This window comes from Schistocerca piceifrons, chromosome 1, assembly GCF_021461385.2.
Source record: "Schistocerca piceifrons isolate TAMUIC-IGC-003096 chromosome 1, iqSchPice1.1, whole genome shotgun sequence".
Taxonomy (NCBI): Eukaryota; Metazoa; Arthropoda; class Insecta; order Orthoptera; family Acrididae; genus Schistocerca; species Schistocerca piceifrons.
In genome coordinates, this window is record NC_060138.1 from 525,116,387 (window position 1) to 525,137,809 (window position 21,423).

General features: G+C 38.9%; 1 protein-coding gene across 2 annotated transcripts in view; it reads left to right on the forward strand.

The window, feature by feature from the left end:
- Positions 1-8,401, forward strand: part of LOC124798300 (ADP-ribosylation factor-like protein 6-interacting protein 1) — a 47,561-nt gene extending 39,160 nt beyond the window's left edge. For both annotated transcript variants that reach the window (XM_047261636.1, XM_047261644.1), the window contains exons 4-5: positions 7,882-7,966; positions 8,048-8,401. In XM_047261636.1, coding sequence (XP_047117592.1) covers positions 7,882-7,966; positions 8,048-8,166 — 204 coding nt within the window. In that variant the 3' untranslated portion in view covers positions 8,167-8,401. The remainder of the gene's footprint in view (positions 1-7,881; positions 7,967-8,047) is intronic.
- The last annotated feature ends 13,022 nt before the right edge of the window (positions 8,402-21,423 follow it).

Here is a 21,423-nt window from a genome sequence, read left to right on the forward strand (position 1 = left end):
GAGGTGTGAAATTGTAACACTTATTTAATGGAAAATGCCGTCGCTGTCGCTGATGATTTTGTGTTCTGTTCAACGTTTAGAAACTTAGTGAGAAATTTTATAAGAAAATTATGCAGTTAATTTTAATAACATCTCAGATGTCTTTATTGTCATCTGTGAATGTGATTTATTTGCGAGACTCTGTGAGCAGCAGTGCAAGAGGTTTCACATGCAAAGATCCTTGTTCAGACAACTCGCCTTAATAGGACCAAGAATGTTCCCTACTTCCCAGAAAATTATATTTGCAGTCATACAGAATTTTCACAACTGCACCAAGCACCTAAAACACTGCGTGTGGGGTAGCCGTGCTGTCTGAGGCGCCTTGCCATGGTTTGCGTGGCTCCCCCTGTCGAAGGTTGGAGTCCTCCCTCGGACGTGTGTGTGTGTGTGTGTGTGTGTGTGTGTGTGTGTGTGTGTGTGTGTGTGTGTGTGTTGTCTGTAGCATAAGTTAGTTTAAGCTAGATTAAATAGTGTGTAAGCGTAGGGACCGATGACCTCAGCAGTTTGGTCCCATAGGAACTTACCACCACCACCACCACTACTACTGATATACAACATAAAAAAGCGTACTGGAATTTGCAGTATCCAAGAAACACAGAAAGATAAACATGAAAAATGTATGCAGTTCTACAGATGGCGTATGAAGTGAGTCTTCAGCAAACAAATTAGTGACTGTGTACCAAAAATGTTGTTGAATTCTTGAGTTTCAGTCTTAGCAAAATTTGTTGCATGTGAAAACTATGCACAGTACATCCCATAAGGAAGAAACACACCCGGTGAGATAGCAACAATATTGACTGGAATAATTTGGTATATTTTTTTTAAAGATTTTGTACATAGCCAAATTTGTTCATTCTCAGGTTCTGATTCAAGTTCACTTTCAGTGTTACCACTCAGTCATATTAAAATGTATCCCACTGTAGCATCCACAATGTACTGCCTAGTATAGTCTTTTTCACACATCTTGTCTACATGTTCTACACTTCTAGTCGAATCTTTTTTTGTAACCGATACAGAGCTTCATATGTGAGGTGTTCAACATTTGCAAGCTTTCAAGCTGTATTCCTTTGTCATATATCCCATTTAACTTGAGCCCATATAAACTCAATAGGTTTATACTGGCAGTGTTATGATGGAAGTTGCACAATTGTATAGCTCTTATACTTTGCATTGTGGACAAATTCATTTACCTTCTTGCATCTTTTATCTCTTACTTGGATAAAAATCCACTCCTAGTTTCAGGTGGCAAAAACTAAACGGCCATCTTCTGAAGCCAATCTTCAATGTTTGTATTATGCCATCCACACATGGTGCTTTTCCAACAGGTATAGAATGAAAATTGATGTTATCCACTACTGTAATTCTACTTTCTTCCAGTGATTGCAGCAGATTAGTGAACCAGTTCTTGAAAACAGAACTGTTCATTTCTGAATGTAATAAATGCATAAAACTAAATTAAACTCCGCCCGAACAGGCCATGAAGGCCCAACGGTACTGACGAGCCACTGTGTCATCCTCAGCTCACAGGTGTCATAGGATGCGGATATGGAGGGGCATGAGGTCAGCACATCACTCTCACGGCCATGTGTCAGTTGACAAGGCCGGAGCCACTACTTCTTAATCAAGTTGCTCCTCAGTTTGCCTCACAAGGGCTGAGTGCACTCCACTTGCCGTCAGTGCTTGGCAGACCAGATGGTTACCCATTTAAGTGCTAGCCCAGACCTGCAGTTAACTTCTGTGATCTACCAGAAACCAGTGTTACCACTGCAGCAAGGCCATTGGCATGTAATAAATTTTCTGAATTGAAAACTAGTATCTTTTTAAGAAGGTAAAGAACAAACATTTCCAAGCCCTCATACTCAATTTTGTATTGGTTTTGGTCACAGACTTTACTGGCAGTAGGATACTCTCCTCTGTTGCAGTATTCTAACACAGTTCTGCACAGACTTCTTTATTAAAATTGTCCATTTGGGTAAATCTACTTTCCTGCTTATATCCCTTCCGTGGTGAATGGGTGGCAGCACTCGCATCTACAGCTTCTGATGATGAAGTCCCAAAACTGTTAACATATTTCACTGTTCTTTCTGAAACTTCATTCTCTCTTGCTGTCAATTTTCACACCTAAGCGAAGTTAATGTTTCGTCTAGGTGCTTCATCATGAGCAAGTTTGTTGGAAAACTTTGACATTTGTTATTACATATGTAATTTGTTTTCTAACATCTTTTCAGTCCCAGCCTATATCATGATGGCATGCTCATAGGTGGGGTTTGGTTAAAATTGTATTTAAAATGACAAAATATAGACATATAATGTGGGTTTAAAAATGTAAAACATAGAAAAATATGGAGACAAAGAACTATTATTTCCAAGCCAACTACACTTTATTATACCAAAAACAAACAATTTTATGTATGCTTCTTCAGTCTCACTGATGTTATTTGTATCACTTTTTTTTATTTTCAAAATTAAAACTATTTCTGTTTGAACGGAACAATGCTTTGTACTGATTGAAAGATCTTTCAGTGTCACAGGACATAATTGGAGCAAAATAATATCAGGGTACGTCTCTTTAAATGTTGAGATCTTTCAAAAATATTTTTTTCACATTTGATATTAAACTACCAATATTTTTGTAAATTTATCCTCATGCATACAGTTAATCTATTTATCCAGTGTGCCAAGCACGTTAGATGGATCATTTTAGGATAGAAAACATTTAGGACATCTGCCCCTTTAATCATATAAGAAGCAGCATTGGTAACTAACAAAAAAACTTGTTTGTGTTTTACACTATTAGGCCATAAAATACTCATAGCATCATTAAAGAGCTTTATTTAGAAAGATCTTCATATGCCAACAGAAAGGATTTGCTCAATTTATCTTCAAATAGTTGTCCAGTTAATACATTACCAATGCACAGCCCTTGAACGTCCGTATTCTCATCGATTGCGACCCATACAGGACCATCTTTAATTATACCTCAAAACAGTGCCAAACAATCATTGTAAATGCTGTAGACATATTTTTTTCTGAGTGGAGATTTGTCAGGAATATGTTTGCCTGAATACTTCCATAGAAGCTTTTAAATGCTGGGTTATTTAATTTCCATAAAGGTTTATCTACACAAATGGTTCAACACAAATCATTGTTTTGTGGCAGATATGCTCTGTGATTACTAGAAACTGTTGCTCAGTTGACAAGCATTACAACACAATACTTTATCATCTGTACTCATCTACTTCTACATCTACATCCATACTCCACAAGCCACCTGACGGTGTGTGTCGGAGGGTACCTCTATCGATTCTCCCTTCTATTTCAGTCTCGTATTGTTCGTGGAAAGAAGGATTGTTGGTGTGCTTCTGTGTGGACTCTAATCTCTCTGATTTTATGCTCATGGTCTCTTTGTGAGATATACGTAGGAGGGAGCAATATAAATTATTTCACATTTCGGATTTCCATCAATTTCCTTCGATACTATTGCACCTCTAATCGCTATAAACACACCTCCCCCTTCACTGTCCAGCCTGTCTCTGTGGTATACATTCCAATCTGAGTTTAGGATTTCATTACTGTTTACATCTGGTTTCAGCCAACTTTCTGTCCCTAGTACTATACGGGCGTTGTGACCGTTTATTAATGAGAGCAGTTCTGGGACCTTTCTATAGACGCTCCTGCAGTTTACTATTAGCACATTAATATCGTTATTCCCTGTTACATTTTGCCTACTCCTACCTTGCCGCATCTCAGGAGGCATCTTGTCGGGCCTAGGGAGGGAGTTCTCTAACCTAAAAAACCCCCATGTGCACTCCACACATACTCCGCAACCCTTGTAGCCGCTTCCGGCGTGTAGTGCACGCCTGACCTATTCAGGAGGACCCTACATTTCTCCACCCGATAGTGGAGGTCAAGAAATTTGCACCCCAGATCTTCACAGAATCGTCTGAGCCTCTGGTTTAAGCCAGAGGACCGCAATCGGTTCTGGGAATGATACTACAAATAGTTAGCTCTGATTCCACCCCACGAGCGAGGCTTTCCGCCTTCACCAATTGCACCAACCGCCTGTACGAACTGAGGATGACCTCTGAACCCAGACGGCAGGAGTCATTGGTGCCGACATGAGCAACAATTTGCAGTCGAGTGCCACCAGTGCTCTCTATCGCCGCCGGCAGGGCCTCCTCCACATCTCAGATGAGACCCCCTGGCAAGCAGACAGAGGGAACACTGGCCTTCTTCTCCTACCTTTCCGCTATTTCCGCAAGAAGACTTGTTTGGGAAATCGTCAATATATTTTTGCAATTTGAAACACAATGGTTGCTTATCCTTTAGCAAACCCCATTTACACAGAATGAGATACACAACTTTTGTACTTGAAAGAATGTAGGAGCATAAATAACACAATGATGCGTAGTGGCAAACCTTGTTATCAACAGTGAATGATATGGACGTGAATTTATACATATGGCTAGCGTACTACTTGTGGATGTGGAAGTTGGACATTGCGTGTTCAACAAAACACTTGAGTATAACAATGAGGAAATGTTTTATATTGCAATCGTATTGTTCACATCACTAGCATGAACTAGCGTGCATAATTGTAAGGCCTAATTTTTCTGCGTTCCACGCAAAAGGGAATTAAATGACAAAACAGAAAACGTGGAGGAACAGAAATCTTGTAACACATCTACAACAAAGACGGCATACAAGGTACTGTCTGTTAGCTTCATAGGGAACCCTTCCACCCTAGTTTCAACTGGTAGATTTCATTGATGTCGAGGGTACTGACAACCTTTGCCATCGAAAGCTGTAGTACTTTAGCTGCCTTAATTTAATATGATGTTCATTACTATAGACAAGTATCATATTTGTTAACAGCGTGTTTATAAATGGGGAAGGGTATGTTGACATCAGTGGACAGCATGTTGAAAACTGCTCCCCCGCCTGCACCACTCTGAAATCATGTCAGTGCTTCACTCCCCGGAAGAGACTTTGTTTATTTCCCTCTTTCCACAATCCCTGGGAAACAACACTTGCAGTCTATCTGAAAGACTAGGCTGTTTCAGATTATATGATTTATGTTTTTGGCTCATCCATTCCAAGGACAGTAATCCTGCTTTGAAGCGTCATTTAATGATTTTTTTATGCTGTTACACTTTATAAAAAGATCAGTTTTATATAACGTAGCATTGAAAATATGGATTTATGTGATTTTGATGTAAAATGGTGAACTAAACTTTGAAATATGGAAAATGAAAGTTACAGTTTCCGACTCCAAATGTGACGATTTATGAAGAAGACAAATAAATAAATAAAAGTACTTAAAATGAAAATATAACAATGAAAATAATTAATTTTTGACAATATAATGTAATTAGATAGATAAAATCTACTCACCCAAGTGGTGGCTGAAAAACACACGCATAAAAGGAGGTTACACTATTCTGAGCTTGTGGAGCTAGTGGCTCCTTCTTTCAGCATAAGGATTGAAGGGGAAGGAAGAGGGGTGAAAGAGAAGGACGGAACAGATTTAGGAAAAGAGATAGCTTTCGGAAAAGTCACCTTGAACTGCTGGTCAGGGGAGACTTACCGGGCAGGATGAGAGGGAAAGACTGATTGTTGGGGACTGCATGGGGCGAGATTTGGAAACCTGAGAGCTTAAAGGCAGAAGAAAAGGTAACACGAGTTAATAAGAGTGAAAGGTTAAGTGTATAGTACGTAGAAGAGGTGGGAGGGGAACGGCAAAAGATGAAACATGTAGGAAACTAAAACAAAGTGAAGAAAGTAGTAGTTACTCTGAAGAAATGCTGAGATGGAAGAAATTAACATAAATTAAGGCCAGGTGGATGGTGAGAACCAAGGACATGTTGTAGCGCTGGTTCCCACATCTGTGGAGTTCTGAGAAACTGGTGTCTGGGGGAAGAATCCGAAAGGCACATGAGATGAAACAGGTACTGAGGTCATGACTGTCATGTTGTAGAGCATGCTCAACCCTCCCAATCTCCAAAACATCCTTGTCAGATCCTATGCTCCTCTTGCACCAGTCTCCCTACCCTATGGTTCCTACCCCTGTGACTGTCCCCGCTGCAAGACTTGGCCTGTGCACTCTCCTACCACCACCTATACCAACATGTAACTCGAAAAACGGAAAAACATATACTGTCAAAGGGAGTGCCACCTGCGAAATGATACATCATATACCAGCTGTTACATTAACGCTGTTCAGCCTTTTACGTTGGCATGACACCAAGTTATCAATTAGGATGAATGGGCATAAGCAGAGGGTGTATACCGGTAACACACAATGTCATGTTGCAGAGCATGCTCTACATCATCACAGTTGTGACCTCAGTGCTAGTTTCACAGCACGCCCATCTGGAGTCTTCCCCCAGACACCAATTTCTCAGAACTCTGCAGGTGGGGACTAATGCTACAATGTGTTCTTGGTTCTCGCCATCCACCTAGCCTTAATTTATATTAATTTCTTCCGTCTCAGCATTTCTTCAGAGTAACTACTCATTTCTTTACTCCATTTCTGTGTTCTACATGTTTCATTTTTTGCTGTCCCCCTCCACCTCTGTTACATACTATGCACATAGCTTTTCACTCATATTATCTCGTACATTATGTTTTTTCAGTAATCTCCGCCTTGCATATTATCCTTCCTACCACCTTTAAGCTGTTAGGTTTCCAAATCTTTTACTGTTCAGTCCCCAATAATCAGTCTTTCTCTCTTGTCCCGTCCAGTAAGTCTCCCCTGACCTGTGGTTCTGGATGTGCTCAGTAGGAGTTACATCAGGCAACTTGTAAGACCAGATACTTGCCCTAATATCTGTAGATTTTTCCTCAAACCATTGTGATACGATTTGGGAGTGATGGTGTAGCACATTGTCTTACCAAATGTACAGGTTCCTTGCAGGAGGCAGTAACGAATGAATGGAAGCACATGATCAGACAATAGTAATAGATTCCTGTATTGTTAGCCAGTGAGGCAACAGCAGACTCATGAGGAGCCCTATTTTATCCTGCTGAAAAATTCCTCATATAGAGTGCCTTCACTATCTGTCTGAACAATTTTCTGTCGGTAAGACAGTGCATAACCTCTTGTGGTTTCAGAAATATTTGTATCTGCCATCAGCATACATTATGATTCATTGGTTCAGATGACCTTATAAACTTCAGTCATCCAATAGCACCGTTCCTATGCATGTACTAATCTAGATGTCCTTTGATGAATAAATGTATGTGGGTGGGCAGTGGCTTCCATACCCTGATGCAACTGTTCATTGGTTTATGTCGAGGATTTAATTGGTGGGTAATTTGCTGCAATGGGGCCTACGAGTAGTTGGTGTTGGTAGTAGTTAATAGTGGTCTCTATTGTCACCACTTTATTGCATGTAGTAATTTGCCAGTGGCAGTTTTCACCCATTACACTGGATCATGTGGAATCTCCAGTGTCGGCATGATTTCGTAGATGGAGGCATGTTTGAATACTAGTGATCGTATGTATTGATACTACACATTTTAGTGACCCATCTGTTAGCCGTTACAAGATCTAATGACATTCCAGTCATTAGACATGCCACATTATTCTGTTCACCTTGGTAGAATATCTCTAATTAAGTAGCTCATAAATGGGCTGCAACTTTTAAAATGTGAGTAATCTCTATTTTGAACTAATAAGATAACAAAAAATTAACAATTTGCATACTATGTCCTACAACAGATTTTAGAGGTTTCACTTGTTGCAAAAGGTACATTGCTAGTAACAAAGGAAATATCGCATGCAGAAAATCTGAGTGTCTCACTATTTGAAACACTAATTCTAAATTATTTTGGTTTCAGTATTACACGTCTGTTGTTGTTGTCCTGACATTTCTCGCTTGGCTGGGGAACGTGATGAATAATTTGCTTCTGACTTATATACTGGGTAAGTTCAGAACATTGGTACATGTTTGGAAAGAAACTGCCACAAACTTGTATTAATGACTGATGTTTTGGTTATTTGCAGTGACAACTATTGTTATGATTCCTGGATTGAGATGCCACCCTTTATTCCGGAAATATTTTAAACACATTTCTACACTTGTACCATCTTCTGACCCAAAAGTGAAACAGAAAAAGAACTGAAGTTCATGAAGAAGACATTGATTTTGTGTATGTGGTTTATGCTTATATAAATTACCCAGTATGAGTACTGGGAATTATCTAATGTGATGTTTGTTTTTAGATTTTGTCATTAAAAATGAGTGCTTGCAACAGTGTGAATAAAATGATCCCTGTCTCTCTATTGGCAGGTGATGTTTCAGTGTGCTTGCTCCAAGCATAATGGAAACAGTTTTGGTAATAAATGTTTGAGACTTGATATTGCCTGCTTTTAAGATAGGTTTTTAGTAATATTTATTATGTATTTATCTTGTTAAGTTGTTGACTATTTATGTGGAAGTTTTATAAATAAGAGCAGTTGGTTTTCAGTTGCATCAGGTAGTTGATCGGATAAGTTCTGTAAAAATTGGAAAACAAATGTCAGCAATGTTACTGGTAACCTTTCCTCATGATCATGTACTACCTTTATCTCTAAGTTACAAAGCAAGAAGTCAATAGACCAACTCCTCCTGGAATACCCGTTTGTTTTCCAATCTCATCACAACATAATCTGTTGTATGAAGAGGGTTATTTGTATTCCCTGCAGTATCATCTCCAGTAACTGAATATTTCTCGTTGCTAAACGGAACTGTTTAGAGTTGAATTTACAGTAAATCCATAAGTTAAGTAGAGTGCCAATAGATTAGTATGTTTATATGTATTTTGCACATAAATCTCATAATGCAACCTAGTCATAGTGTAAATTTGTAATGCTGCATGGCAATCCTTTTAAACATAATTATTTTTGTACAACATGCATTACTTCAGTTTTATATCACCTTGTTTGACTGCGCACAAACACTTCAGCGATTTCTTTTTATATGTGTAAAAGACTGAGTGTTCCCTGTAAACATTTTTTTGTGTGTGTAATATTTACTGAATAGAATTTTTTTTCCATTGACTTGACTTGATATTTGCCATCTTCGTCAGGTGATGCATCACTGAATGTGTCATACTGTTTAAAACTATTTTCATTTCTGTGTCAAATCAAGACAGATTTAAAGTGGTCATAGAAACTAAGAAGTTGAAAACTTTGAATATTTCCGTTGCCTTTGTACTCAGTTCCATATTGTCATCATAGTTTTGTATTATCTTGGAAACTCCATGATGGGCATAATAGGGTTATATGTATTGAAAAATTTTTGACAACAAAATTACATGTAAACAGTACATGTATACAACACACAAGATGTGAGCTGTTTATCACTTCCATTTTTGTTGATGTTCTGATTTTTTACTTTATTTCCCTGCAGTAGCTGCCGGCCGAAGTGGCCGTGCGGTTAAAGGCACTGCAGTCTGGAACCGCAAGACCGCTACGGTCGCAGGTTCGAATCCTGCCTCGGGCATGGATGTTTGTGATGTCCTTAGGTTAGTTAGGTTTAACTAGTTCTAAGTTCTAGGGGACTGATGACCACAGCAGTTAAGTCCCATAGTGCTCAGAGCCATTTGAACCCTGCAGTAACTCTTTTAATATTAATTTTCCCTTAGATTTTTGCCTTTCCTGCTGCTGTATTTCAAGTGACTGTGCCTTGTGGGATGTCCTGAAATTTAATACCTTACCCTGGACTTGAAATGCCTTCTGGTTCCTTGTTTTTCTTGATGTGACACTGTGTGACATGTATATTTTGCTGATAAACATAGTTTTCCATATGTAACTTGGTATTATGAACTAGTCTTTCATCAAAATAAGATGTGAACACCATTCTTAGAAGTAGAGACAGGAAAAGTGAAAAGGAAGCAAGTGACTACATAGAATTTGGTGGACAGAATTTCTTTCTGTACTAGATTATACTATTTTCCTGTGACAAAAAGGAAAAAACATGTTGCAGGAGACTGTTTTCAAAGCAGCTTGCTCTTGCTGATTTTAAGCCCATTAACAGGCAGTTGAGAGTTAACCTCATTTAAAAGAATGAAAATAGATAAAATAATTAATTCCCTTGTGGATTTTTGCCATAAATGATGAACATTTGTACCATTGCAAAATAGATTTAACTGTCACATTTGTGGTGTCCATTATTTGCTGTTTTTCTGTCTGAGATAAGTGTCATGCTGCTGGGTTCTGAACTTAATGTATGCAGTTAGATTTCATTTTTTGCTGTAGGGGTATTACTGTTGTTTAAAACTGATATCCTAAAAAAGGAATAATTGAGAGCACACTATGAGATTTGCCAAAATTTGGGAAAAGCTGTTCCCTCCGATTACCCCAAAATAATTTGTGACAGTTGATTTTTTGGAAACAAAATGAGCTAAAGAAAAGCTGTGGCATATAAATGGATACTGATTTGAAACGTAATGGTTTATCAGTTATGCACAATGTACGTTGAAATCTTGTGAGGACAGTATTGTATCCTCTTCAAAGTAATGCTTTCCATCCAGTGAATGATTCAGCACTTTGTTCTTGATGAATGACACATATGTACATAGACAAGGCTGCTAGTTTTATTATTTTATTTAGCCAGAGTGGCACCAGTCTACAAGCTCATTATCAGCAGTTGTGAATTTACTGTTTTGCCCTCATAGGTTTTTTAAGTTTTAATTGGTTTTCAGTGTGTCCTCTTCCTGTTACCAATGGGGCTGGTCTGGTGAAAATGAAATAAATAATAAAACAGGCAACCTTTTATATGTATATACAAATAAAGGCATTCCTCAGCTTCATATAGACTGCAGGACACCTCGATTACAAAATGTTTGTAGTACATGGTTCATTGCACAAATTAATGAACACATTTATAAGTTACAGTTGTTCAGCGGTTGAAGAGCAGTGTGTACGCTTTGACTACAGAAAGCTGAAATTATAGAATCACTTCACTGTAATCAATAATTTGTGTAACTGATTAATTTAGATCATATGTGACATATGGATGACACTTTTTTTCCCCTCTGGTCAACTGAGAGGAATATGTTCAAAATTTTGTACACAGTGTTAAACTGCACTATGAAACATTTCTTTTTTGTGTTATCAGCAATACATTGTAAAATCTTTGTACAGTACACATCTTCCTATAGTTGTAATACCTATCTCCATCAATTCAACGACAGGGTTTTTAACTATATATGCATAACATTAGTGGGATGGAAAATGATATCACTTGGTTTATACTATTTTCATTGCTGCTTGACCTAAGAAGGCATTTAAGACCACTTTTCCCTCTAAATATTTTACAGCCACTAGTTATAATTCTACAGTCATATTCGATAACCAGTCTGTTTCAGACAGTCAGGCTTTAAGGCTTCATCAGTTTCTGTGTTGTATTTGCAAATAGCTCTGTGACTGAAACGTGGTTACTCCCTGCACCAATGTAAATGATTAACAAAGCAGTATTGCAGATGCACAAAATATTTTCATGACCATAGCATGAACTGCTTTTTAAAAATATTTTTTCAAATATCCTCGATATCTTGCCGAACACCTGAGCTTCCACTCATGTCTGAATAGTATCATCATGCTGGCACAAGTGTTACAGTCCTATGTAGTCTACATCAGAAACACTGTGAGCAATATTGACTCTTGATTGTGCAGGGCAGTGTGGAAAATGTAGCTATATGTTTATGGCCGCAACCAGTCAGATCAGCACACACTCCACTATAGAGTGTAAGATTCATTCTGGAAACAACTCCTAGGCTGTTGCTAAGCCATTTCCCATCAGCATGCTTTCTTTTAGGATCATTAACCCAACAAGGTATGCAGGAGAGCTTTTGTGAAGTTTAGAAAATAAGAAAAAGATACCTGACCATTGAATCTGTGAAGGCAGATCAGGACTATTGCCTGAGCATCTCACTCAGTAAAAGGCATGGGTGCAGGCTCGAGTCCCAGTCTGACACAGTTTTTTATTCGGTCAGAAAGTTTCACCACAGGTATAGACACTGCTAAACTAAGGTATTAGTGATTGTACAGGCCCACTATTCATAAAGTTCCTTTGTAGATTTGATAGCTTTCTAAAATAAATTTTGTACTATTTGTCATATCTGCTGCATCAGCTGTAGTTAAATATTTTCCATGTTCTTTTAATGCTGAGTCTGCTTTAATTATGTGAAATAAAATTTTATACGTATTTGCAGTGTTAGTTGATTTGTACAGTTAAATTTTGGTTCAGTTTCTGTTACTTTCAGCCCGCAACATCTGTAAATCCTTTAATGCTATGTAATAAAGATCATGATGGTGTGTACATTGAATGTATTTAGTGGTCAGTTTGTCACACATCTGAAGTTTGGTGTTTATTCTACATAAACTAAATACCACTGCCACAAAAAAAGGTGTGGTTAAAAATGTAAGATGTAATATGAATTGAAATGGAAAAAAAATTTAGTTCTTGTTTATCCCATGATATTAGTGCACTTCAGTGTTGTAACCTGATTAGGGCGTGACATACTTTAGAAGCTCACTCTCACATCAGAGGTGATGCAGGATTTTGAGGTCATCCATTTCTTGTTACAAGAGTGGCTGTGTACAATAGTGAAACGGCAGCAGGGTCAAGCTAAGATTTTTCAGGTCACTTTGATTGGAGACAGTACAGAAAAACATGGATATTGGGTTAAAGGAGGAAAATATGGTGGTGATGGTGAAAAGAGACTCTGGGGTGGCTTATTGGTCTGTTTTTTTATGCCTCTTCCTGTTAGCCAAAGAGCACAGACTTTGATGTATAAAAACATATAGATTCTCCAGTCAGTTACCAGAACAGATGACCACTTCGGTCAATAACTTTTTTAAGTCTGGTCTATAACTATTAAGATCCGGGTATACAGAGTAATGTATGGTGCTACAGACCACAAACCTTGAAAGTGCCAGATTCTATTGCTCTGTTGAACCCATACATTCATTCAAGTACACTAGACTCTCACTAATCCGGCCCTCAGTAATCCGTTGCACATCCAAAGACACATGTACAATGAATTATTGTACATAATAATGCTTAATTAAACAATGCTTTATATACTGTATTTGAAATTGTAGCTTTCTTTACAGTTTGGGATCACATCTTCTAAAAGGAAAGACGTTACGCTAGACCTCAAGCAGAAACTCGAAATTTTAGATAAGTTAAATCAAAGTTCTTCGCAGAAACCCATTGCTGCTATGTTCAGTGTTGGACAAGCAACTATTTATGACATCAAAAAGGAAGATGATGATGATTCGACAGAACTCAACGCAAATGGATAGTCAGTTGGGAAAACGGAAGGTTATGCGAAAGAGTGAGAATGAAGAACTGGATGTAGATGTTTGTAGATGGTTCATACAACATCGCAGTAAAGGAATTCCAGTCTGTGGCCTGATTATAAAGGAAAAAGCAGCTGCATTTAACAAACAACTTGGCGGTAGTAACTTGTTTGCAGCGAGCAAAGGTTGGCTATCAAACTGGAAAAAAGACTTGGCATTCGGCAGCTGACAGTCACCAAGGAAAGTCGCTCAGCGAACGATAAGGATGCTGATGAGTTTGTAAGCAAGATATGAAATATGATAGAGGAAGAAGATTTAACTGCTGATGCCTTGTACAATGCTGATGAAATAGGACTCTTTTACAAGATGCTCCCTTCAAAAACATTAGCTACCAAGAAGGAGAAGGAAGCTCATGTTACAAGGAACAGAAACAACGTGTAACATTAATGGCATGTTGTAATGCAAACGGGAGTCATAAACTACCGCTTATGGTAATTGGAAAATCCCAATATCCACATTGTTTTCAACACACTGACATAAATAGTATACCAGTGTAGCATTGCGCTCAGAAGAAAGTGTGAATGGACAGACAAATATTCTCTCAGTAGTTCCATGAAACATTTGTACCAGCAGTGAGAAAAGAGCTAAAGAAGAAAAAGCTTCCACTGAAAGCTATCCTTATAATTGACAATGCTCCCAGTGATCCTTCAGATATTTCTCAAAAGACCAATGGTATACATGTACAAGCACTCTTTCTCCCAACCAACGTGGCAGCCCTAATTCAGCCTATGGACCAGGAAATTTTGGATTCAATTAAACGTCATTATCAACATTCACTTCTCGTCTCCTTGCTGAACAAAACTGAAAACGACTGTATCGAGACTATGCTGAAGGCATGGAAAGCAATTAACATACATGATGATGTTTTCCAAGCAGCTGAAGCATGGGATAAAGTGCAAAGCGCTACCATAATGAAGAACTGCAGAAAATTGTGGCCATCCATTGATGCCGAGTTGGATCAGTGAGTAACAGCGATGAGCCAGTCATTCGGAATTATCAATTACTTTGTACACCGGCATATTCCACAACCTAACAGGAGGAGAAGAAATTTATGATGAAGATGTTACTACATGGCTGAATGAGGAAAACTGTGATACGGACCAAACTTTAACAGACGGAGAAATAATCAAAAGCATGAAAGAAAGCAATGATGAAAGTGATGAAGAAGAGGACAGAGGAGGAGAGAGCGTGAAGATTTCTCACACTGCTGGTGCTGAAGCTGCTGAGGTCTTCCTGGAGAACATTATGCAACAACCAGATACATGCAATATCAATGTAATGCTTGTAAAGCGGTTGCGTGATAGAGCATGCCAGCATCGCTTATCATCATTGCGGCAGTTAAAAATTAGGGACATGTTTCATAGTGAGGAATACGACTGTTTAATTAGGTACAGTATACACTCAAGACCTAAGTTTTCTTTGAAAATTAATGTTTTTGGATTTAATAAATTATATCCTCTATGTTTTAAAATTTTATCCTTCGTTTTGATAAAGTACAGTACACTACATCCCCTATGTTTTCAGAATAAATAAAAAACAAAATAAATGAATAAATTAAATTTCAGACACTCAATAATCTGGCACCCATATCTGCCAGGAATGGCCAGATTAGTGAGAGCCTGGTGTACTTGTCACAATGTAAGTGACAGGGAGAAATAGGTATGTGTGGCCTTATGTATGGGGGAAACAAATAACCCTAACCCTCAGGTATGTACAGGCAAGCTTTGCAAGTCCTTAGTGCACAAAGTTGCTTGATGTTTTTTTTTTTTTTTTTTTTTTTTTTTTTTTTTTTTTTTTTTTTTTTTTTTTTTACCTTACATGATTGGGTCATTACTCCTCCCTTACAAGGGGAAGATTTGCACTCGGATCTTAGACATTAATTTTACACTTTTTCTTCATAATACATACACATTTATCAGCCAGAACATTATGACCGCCGACCTACTATTAGTATAAAACCATCCAGGTGATAGTCACCTGTCGAGGAACGACTGCTAGTCAGACACATGCACGGTGCATGTAGTATCAGTGAGTGACCTATCCTTATGTAGGAGGGGGGAGACTTGCAATCTATCCGAGTTTGACCAAGAGCAAATTGGGACGGTATGGCACAAGCATTTCATAAAGTGCATGACTCGTTAGGTGGTTGAAGAATGCTGTGATGAGTGCCATCAACACATTGTGAAACCACATCCATTCCTGATTACAGATGTCGGACGTCGTAGGCTGGGCAGACTGATAAAACAGGACAGGCGGTTAACTGTGGTGGAATTAACATCAGACTGTAATGCTGGGCAGAGTATAAGTGGGGTCTGTACACACAGTGCACCAAACAGTCCTAATGGTGGGTCTCTACAGCCAACAACCCCAGCATGTGCGAATGTTAACATCACGAAATTGGTAGCTACAACTGAAATGGGCACATGACTATTGGCACTGGACATTAGTGCAGTGGCAGAGGAATGTGGTGCCTGATGAATTCCAATATCTTCTTCATAGTGCCCGTGGGATGGGGCGAGTCAGACATTTTCCAGGAGAACAGTTCCTTGATACCTGTACTTGAGGGATGGAGGCAAGCCGGTGGCAACTCCATTATGCTCTAAGGAACATTCATGTGGGCATCCATGGGTCCAGTGGAGCGTGTGTAGGACACTATGATGGCCATTGAGTAGCATACACTGGTTGCAGACCATGTACACCCCTTTATGACGATCATTCTTCCTGACGGCAGCAGCATTTTTCAACAAGATAATACACCACGTCACAAGGCCAGGAGTGTGATGTAGTGGTTTGAGGAACACAGTGGTTGGTTCCAAATAACATGCTGGCCTCTCAGCTTGCCTGATTTGAATCCAATTGAACACATCTGGGATGTGATTGAATGTGGCATCAAAACTCATTCCTCCCTCCTCGGAATTCACGGGAATTAGGTGATGTGTGTGCAGATGTGCTGCCAACTCCCTCCAGCCTGCCAGGGCTCATTGCTCCCATGCCATGATGCATTGCCATTGTTATCCATGCCAAAGGAGGACATACCAGTTATATATAGGTAGGTGGTCATAATGTTTTGGCTCATCAGTCTACCTACATAAATATATGTGGTTCTTTTTTTTTACGTATAACCAAACATACATAGATTTTTGCATTGATTAATTTAATAAAATGTCTGTTCAAAAAATTCTGGGACTTTGTCCACAAAATTTTTCTGATCTTACCTTTAACTTATTGTGCATGGTCTCCTTCGAAATACTCTCCTCCACAATTGATACAGCACTCCCAGTGCCATTTCCACTTCCAGAAGCTATCTTGGAACGCCTCTAGCTGGATCATGTAAAGTACTATATGTAAATTTTCTTTTATCTTTTGTGTCATTGCAAATCTTCATCCTTCCAGTGGGGTTTTCAACTTCGGAAATTGAGTTCCCAGGAGCCACATAATATCAACAGCTGTACTGAGGCAGCACAGTGATTTTGTTTTTTGTGCAATAGTCACATACCACCAAGGATGAATGTGCGGGTGCATTATCATGATGCAAGAGCCATGAGTTGTCTCGTCACATTTTGGGCCGTTTCCTTCTCACATTTTGTAGCAAACATTGCAACAGCTTCCGATAACACCATCGATTAACGGTTTGTCCCTGTGGCACGAATTTGTGATGAACTAATCCTTGAAAGTCAAAGAAAACTATCAGCATGGTTTTGATGTTTGACCTGACCTGAAAAGCTTTTTTTGGTCTTGAAGAACCTTTCCCAACCCATTGTGAAGACTGAACCTTGGTTTCAACATCATAACTCTAGACACCTGCATAGTCATTAGTTATGATTCTCTTAAGGAATATCTCATTCTTATTTGTGTGATCCAGAAGCCCTTCATAGACGGCAAGGTGAAGGTCATTCTGGTCCTAACTCATGAACTGAGGGACGAACTTGGTGGCAACACGATGCATTCCAAGATGCTGCGTCAGGATTTCATGATATGATCCAACTGAAATGTTACATTCTTCTGCAATCTTTCAGTAAGTTAGTCTTCAACTGGCATGCACAATTTCGTTGATGTTCTTGACATGAGTGTTGCCGTTAGATCTTGATGGACATCCAGAGCGAGGTCATCCGGAACATCCATCTGGCTATTTTTAAACCATGTGAACCATTTGTACCTAACACTGAGTACGGCCTTACTCAGTATTTGCTACCATAGGCTTCCTGCATCATTTGATGTTTGTTCTTCAGTTTCACACAAAATTTAATGCAGACATGTTCACCTTTAACTCTGCCATCTCGCAATTCGCAAACTGTGCAATATGACATTCTACTCAATACAGCATGTCTTATCAGACATACAACAATGAAACTTTCAGCAGTTACTCATTATGCGCAGGGATGACAGCTACATATTGCTCCAACACACCATTGGCACAAAATTACGAATGTTCTGGAATTTTTTGAACTGACCTCATACATTTCTGTAACACAAATATGTACTACAAGTAATCACCTCTTTCTGCAACCTTCATCTGTGTTCTTGTGTACGCAGTAGCAAAGCACTGTGTTAGGAATAATTTCTCTTAGGGCATCCACCTATGAGATTTTTCCATGAGCTGGATCACAATCCCACACGCACGCACGCGCGCGCGACCATAATGCTTGTCTTCTTTCCACACTTTCTGTACTGGGTGCTACGTCTGAAATGTCTAAATATCACTCCTAACTCCTAAAGAGTTGGGGTGGTGCTGGTGGTGGTCACTAACACCCAAACAGAAATGCGTGTTTTCTAAGTGGATCTCTCAGTTTCTCGTACTCTTTTATGTAACTCAAGATTATTTTTTAATTTATGCATCTACTGCCATATCTTTTTTATATCCTGCAAGTAACATATGTTCATAGGCACGGGGAAGTGTAATTCTTTGTCTTCATCACTACCTGCTTGCATTTTAGTTTTGGACTGGTCCCCCTTCGTGGATATGTTATTATGGGTGGTATGTCCTGAAGGACTCGCACAGTTTGTTGGGTATGTAGTATAGTCTGCTTCCCATAGCCCGTAAATTGTAATAAGAATGTCAGTTTACCTGACCATCACATAAAAGTGTTAATCTTTTCTCTTTGGGGACCACATAGATTCATTCATTCGATTCTAGGGGAGTCCAACTACTATTTGTGATTGCTACTGTTTTCTTGACACAGTTATTTGAAACATCTTGCAGCTGCTTTGAGAGATATGTCTTGCAGGGGTTGTGCTGCCATGTTGTTTTAAACACAAACGTACACTTACATATCTTTTGAGCTTGTGTTATTGCTTTTCTGGTTGATCCTGTTGTGTGGCATCATCGGTTAAAAGATAATTTCTGGAGCCAAATACATGTACGAATCCTCCTTTCGCTTTGTGGGTTGTGGCAGTAACCTGTATAAATCGAAAACTTGGTTCTCTGCTAAGGGTACTTTCAATACATAGGACGAGTATGTGTCAGTTATGAACACATCAGTTTCTATCATTTGGAGGAACCTTACATCCATTTCTCTTCTTTAAGGTCATGTGGGAACTTCTCATTGCTGATGTCATCCCTGTTTAACCTATCATCCATGCAGGGTTGATGATATGGGGTGCTAATATCCCTTTCTGTGCATTCACAATGGCTGCCAACAACTGTTCACGTTCTCCTGTTAATTCTTGGAATATTACTATCAATTGCGTCATCTTATAATTAAATACTGTCTCTAAGGTTAGCTGGTGTGTTTCATGCAGAAATTTACTCACTTGTTTCTTAATTTTCTACTTACTGGTCCACGGAATATTGGTGTACCTTTTGCAGAGTCTTCTGTGTTGTTAAAAGTCAGTTATTGTGGATTTCACTATTTTTATTTCCTCCTTCCTTAGATGGAGTAATTGCTTCTGTTCCTCTTCCACTTGTTTTTGTCTGGTCTCGAAGTGCTTGGCGTCCTGTTAACCTATCAAATAAAAGCTTACTGGTCAATTCTATGAAGTTTCCAAGTGCTTGCTTATGCCATAGTTCATTATGTGACAGTTGCTTAATTAATGCCTGTGATTCTCACATGTGTCCTGCCTTTCCACCATTTCCTCTGTGTACTATTCTCCTAGAACCCAGCCCTGCTATCTGGTTGTACTTGTCCCAATGTGCTATGGCAGTGTGGGTCATGCATATTGTCTTGTTAGATTTTTGTTCTAACTTCCCTAAACTGATGAATGTCTCAATCTTACACACCACGCTGGTGATTCATGTCTTTCCTTCCACATCATAGCATACCTCTGGGCGGTGTGGAACTGGCTTATACTGGATTGACATCACTGTTGTTCACTTACTCATTGAAAGGGCTCCCAGCGGCATCATCGTTGGGGCCATCTGTGAAGTTAGAGAGGTTTCCCTTAATCTCTGGACATCTAAACTTTTAACTTTGTTTCTCATTGACATATTCTGTGACTGTCCTTTCTTCCTGTTTGCTATTGCTAACAGTGTATGTCTCAGAGAACCCATACATAAGATCCTCTTTAATCAATTTTGACATAGAATTTAGGCTATTATTTGTCCTTTATATTTCAGAACACATTGATTAAACTTCATTACGTCATGTAATGTCTAAAGTTAAATGAATTGCTTTAATCTGTTCAAGTGTACTGTTACGAACTACTTATTTGTTGATTGGAGTACTGGAATTGGTTCACAAGCCCTTACAATACGGAAAGCTCCTTTCCGAGGGCTTGACAACCCTCTTCTCATACTTTTGTCATGTAATAATACCTTGTCTTCTTTCTGCAATTCCTTGAGGTTTTGAGTGTGGTCATAATACTTTTTAATCTTCTTTTTGCGTTTCTTATTAAAACTCCTTGCTGTCTGATACATCTGGCACACCCGTTACTTTAGTTCCATTACATAATCATCGTAGTTGTATTGTACTTTGGCTGGATACCAATGTAGGATCCTGGATATGTTGTGTATTCTCCCAAAAAATAACTCTAATGGATTGAACCCAGTTGATGAATGTGTTGTGGTGTTATAATCGAAAGTGGCAAATGCATCCATTCAGCCCAGTTTTCCTGCTTTGTTCTTCATAATGGCATAGGTGTTCTGTTCCATTTGTTTGTGGATGGTATGCATAAGATTGAATTTTCCCAGTCTTTAGTACACGAGAGACCTTCTTTAAGATGTCACATAGGAAGTTTGTTCCTTGGTTATTCAGTAATACTGACAGTATTCCATAATTGCAAATTACTTTCTGTACTAAGACTCACGCTATTGTGTCAGCACTCTGTTGTGCTATAGGCACTGCTACAACGAATTTCCTGAGGATATCCTGAAATGTTAGGATGGATTTGTTCCCTTTCTCTATTACCTGAAGCGGTCTATGTCAATATCACATGGAGTGAACAACTCGTTAGGTATTCTGATCAGCAGTAAGTGCACCTTCTCCTTATTCTGGGTAATCTTGTTCCTCGGACAACACTTGCAACTTCGAATGTACTCTTCATACCTCTCTTTGATCTGTACCCTTTTATATGGTCATGCGTGTGGCTGAGTACTTGGTGTCCACCAATTGTCAAACCATGAAATTGCTTCAGAATGGCTCACTTCTTCTCTTTACTAATCACAGGTTGCTGGTTGTCTTGTTCTTTCCCATTTATCTCTTCCACATTCGTAATGCTTGCAGCTGGGTCCTCTGCTATTTGTGATTGTGTTTTGCAGTCCCTTTTTATGTATTATCTCAGAGTGATATTCGGCCAGTTTAACCCTGAATTTCATTAATATTGACAACATATCTCTCATATGTGCCAACCATTTCAAGGTTTTGTGGTCATTAGGTTACAGAGAATTTTCTTCCGTACATAAGGTCAGAGGTGCTTTACTGTCCACTCTATGCCTATGAGCTCTCACGTGATCATACTAGACCCTCTCTCAACACAGTTCAGCATCCTGGATGCAAAGGCTACTTTCAGATCCTGTCCTAATTCTCCTTGCCTCAATAAGGCACTGAATCAACTGTTTGCTGGTGTCCATTGTAATTATTGTCTGTTTTGTAAAA